Source organism: Phanerochaete carnosa (assembly GCF_000300595.1).
Source record: "Phanerochaete carnosa HHB-10118-sp unplaced genomic scaffold PHACAscaffold_85, whole genome shotgun sequence".
Lineage (NCBI taxonomy): Eukaryota > Fungi > Basidiomycota > Agaricomycetes > Polyporales > Phanerochaetaceae > Phanerochaete > Phanerochaete carnosa.
The window spans coordinates 1-3,742 of NW_006767712.1; the positions used below are offsets into that span (position 1 = coordinate 1).

Sequence of the window (3,742 nt, forward strand, 5' to 3'; positions counted from 1 at the left end):
GGAAGAAGTGAGAATACCGGCGAAGTCATGGGAGCGAGCACCGAACTTGAACAGGCGGCCGGGCGCCGTCGACATATGGAGACTCAGACGACAAGGGTATGTGCGACGAAGACGAAGGCGAACTGGTCGAACAGATGCTGCCGGAAGACTCTGGCTTCTCTTCCACAGCCATGGAAGTCACGCAGGCCCTGGCCTCGATATCCAACTTGCACGTGGTCAAACCGTTGTCGACCCAGACCCGGAACAGCCCAGCAGTCTCGCCAGTCTCGAGCTCATAACTCGAACGGGCGCTCACCCGGGCCTTTCGTGCTTTTGGTCTAGGTTGCACGGTTTAAGCTGGCCCCAACATGTACGAGCTGGAACGACGATGGTTAATTGAATATGGAAGCTGCCGAGAATGCTGGCATTCGGACGGAGGCGCGGAAATCGTATGAAATGAGATTTGCTTCAGGTCGGTTCTTACTATCAGCTCTGCGGCAATGATGACGTACGGCGCTGTTTCTGGTTTATACATGTCCTTGTAATAACCGTCGCGAAAGGCACAGTTGTCATATTTGAATCTCTGTCGTGGCGGGTCAATGAAACATTGCTATCTACAACTAGCTGTTTCAAGCATCTTGCTCTAAAGCAGCTTGCACCCACGCCGCATGCGCAGCGGACCGCGGACGGATACAGCACTTGAACGGCTCCGGCGCCCTGTGAATTCACTCATCAGCACCTTCTCCCTCACCGAAATCCGAAGAGACCTACGTGATAAGCCCATCCGTGTACTCCCCACTCGGCTCGATGACCGCACCGTGTGCGTCGACGGCCTTGGTGATGTCGAATGCAGCGGCTATGCTCGCGACCGCGACCCAGAGGGACTGGTACGCCATGTGTCGCCCGGGACAGATCCGCCGTCCGAAGCCGAAAGCTACCACTATCGGGTCGCGCACCGTCGGGTCGAGCTCGACGTTCTCTGCGTCTGTAGCATCTGCGCCCGGGCGTGGTCGGAGGAAACGTCGCGGGTTGAAGGTTTCTGGATCGGCGTATGCCTCAGGGTCGTGCAGGATCGCCCTGCATGCTGTGTGAGCCAGGTGGAGCTGAGAAAACGTCTGCGAAGCGCACCAGATATTTGCGAGGACAAGCGAGCCCTTCGGGATATGATAGCCCTCGTAGACGTCGTCCTTGGTCACCATGTGCGCCACATCTGTTTGGACAGTCGTTCATACCCAGACTGTTTAAGCGGGAAAAGAGAGGAGACGCACTCATCCGGACAACTGGTCGCCAGCGCAGACATTCCCTCACGATAGCGTGTATCCACGGCAGTGCGTCGTAGTCCGAGAAGTCGGGCAGTCGTCCCTCGCAGACACGATCCACAGAGCGTTGGGCTTCTTGCAGGACCTCAGGGTGCAGCGTCATAGCGAGGAGGAATGTCTCCAGTGTAGATGTCGTCTTCCCATTTGTGAGCAAAAGTCTGAATGAACGGACACAAAGGTGCTAACCGTGTCTGCTCCACCTGTGCGGGAAATTTTCAGTGAGATGCTGAACACCAGGTTTGTGCAAGCCTACCTAGATACATAGAGGCGAGTGTGCCTTTTATGACGTGCTCCGCATACACAGGGTCGCCGGGACCGTCGAGCATCTTCTCCAGGAGCGGCTTTGCCATGCAGTCCGAGGGGATATCATCGCGGGCCTTTCAAAAATCACTGGTTGGTTATTGCTAAACGAGATGGTGCAGGAGCTAGCACACGCCTTTATCGCAGCGAATGGCGCATTCAATGTATGACTGATATGTTTCCGCCATTCTCGCGCTTGTCTCTTGAATCCAGCACCAGGGAACCACTCTGGAATATATTTCACTGTAAAGTTAAAAGTTGTTAGGGCAAGAATGGGTCGAGCAGAGGCCATATGGCGCACGAATGGGAATGAGGTCCACCAAGAACGAGCCTGGGACTAGACATGCAATAGCGATGGCCACCGCGTGCTCTGCCGCTTCAATGTACGGGTCGTTCCTGTCCTGAGTTTCGATACCGTACGTAATGTGCATGATTTGCTGCCCTGCAAAGCTTGAGGATGCTTAGATCGGGACCGTCATGCAGAAAAAGGCGGCAATGCTCACTACTTGATGTAACTCCGGAAGTCTTCCGGCGCGTCCATGAGGTTGCGGAGAAGCTTGAGTGTCACGTTGACCTGCGCTGGACGACAGCGCATGACCGCTTGTAGATGAAATCCTTGAGAGGCCGCCTTTCTAGAGTCGCGCCAGTACGAATCATATCGTGCGACTGACATATTCCAGTCAAATTCAACACTAAGCACACATTAGTAAAGTAAATGGATTGCCCGGCTGAGTAACATACAGCTCTCTCAGCATGGTATTGCCTATGTTCGGCCTGAGTCGGTTAGCGACGTGTCTGTGGGGAGGGGCGTAATGTGACATACCTATCAGAGTAGATGGCGGATCGAGTCTCCAAGAGTTCGGCTGCGACTTTGAGGGTGTTCGCTATGACGATGTTGGTCCCCAGCATGTTCACGCCTATTATGTCGGAATCTATCTGGCAATGAGGACTTGTGAAAAGGCGACGAGGCATAGCGGAGCTTACTGTAGTCTTCGCTCCACTGTCTGTACATGGCACTCACGGGTTTCTCGACGGGACGCAGGTAGCCGACGAACGGCCAGCCGCGAGGTCCAGGGAGCTTCGCAAGCCCTCGGGCACTGCCGGTGCCCGCGAAAGTGCGGAAGGCTCTCAGTAGAATGTAGGTGAGGCATCCAACGCAGAGCGCTGTGCAAGTCGCAGGTGTTACGCTCTCCATGGTGGCTGTGATGAGTTGAACGAGCTCATTTGGACGAACTGGGGTCGGCATTTAACAACGTAGTAGGCGTCAGCGTATGTCCGGTGGCACGGAGAGAAGGCTGTCTGCCGTATGAGCGCGTGGGCACAATTTCGATTCGTCAGTACCATCGGATGGTGACTCGCTAGAAGCCAAGGCGAGCAATGATCAGAAAATACCATGTCGGAGCGCGGGGCCGCGCTACAGTGTCGCCGTCGAGGCTCGACGCGGAGCGACTGTCGGTGCCTGCGTATCGGCTAGAAAAACGCCGAATACAGATGGTGCATGTGCTGCCTCTGATCGCATGGGAGTTGCTATTGAACAAAAGCGGAAGGGTTCGGAGCAGGCGCAGTAAATACGTACGGCTTGGCATGCAAGGAGCACGAACGAAGACGAACGGTCGCGTACGTACATGACCGCGTACGAACGCAGGCTATTCCGATGCACCTTCGTGTGCATCCGTGCACACCGCGAAAGCACACCAGCAGAAAGTGCGCGACCGGAACGAAGAGTTGAAAATTTATGCTTTAGCGCGCGTTAGCTCGCTTGCTCGCAGGAAGCACGCTCATATCTGCCGGTTGACACACTATATAGAGACCGAACGCGCACCCGGCACGAAGGTGAGATCAGATCCTGCCACGCGGTTTTTCCGCGGGCACGACGAGCGGGTGGCGCCGCCTGCCAAGCTTCTTTGCATGCTGTAGGATGACTGATGCCGGAGGCCAAGAACTCGGAACTCCGTGGCATCCGCGCTAGGGCGCTCGGGTACTTGATCCTCGCCGCGCCGGTTGACGCACGGCCACGCATATACAGTACTACTCACTAGACAGTGCAAGCACAGACATATCCGCAGCCTCAAACACCCGATCAACCCATAGACGAATCATCTTGGCATTCTCGCAACACCAAACGGCGGCGTCCACCACGTACC

General features: G+C 55.6%; 1 protein-coding gene across 1 annotated transcript; it reads right to left on the bottom strand.

Moving 5' to 3' along the window:
• Positions 1 to 475: 475 nt before the first annotated feature.
• PHACADRAFT_214508 (uncharacterized protein) lies at positions 476 to 3,155 on the bottom strand. The gene is made up of 12 exons (XM_007402286.1): positions 2,583 to 3,155; positions 2,422 to 2,530; positions 2,340 to 2,372; positions 2,102 to 2,290; positions 1,900 to 2,048; positions 1,690 to 1,841; positions 1,552 to 1,639; positions 1,485 to 1,498; positions 1,248 to 1,434; positions 1,108 to 1,189; positions 751 to 1,056; positions 476 to 696 (listed from the first exon to the last, which is right to left on the bottom strand). Exons 1-12 carry the CDS (start codon positions 2,842 to 2,844, stop codon positions 609 to 611), a joined length of 1,659 nt encoding a protein of 552 aa, XP_007402348.1. The 5' UTR covers positions 2,845 to 3,155; the 3' UTR covers positions 476 to 608.
• Between the last annotated feature and the right edge of the window lie 587 nt (positions 3,156 to 3,742).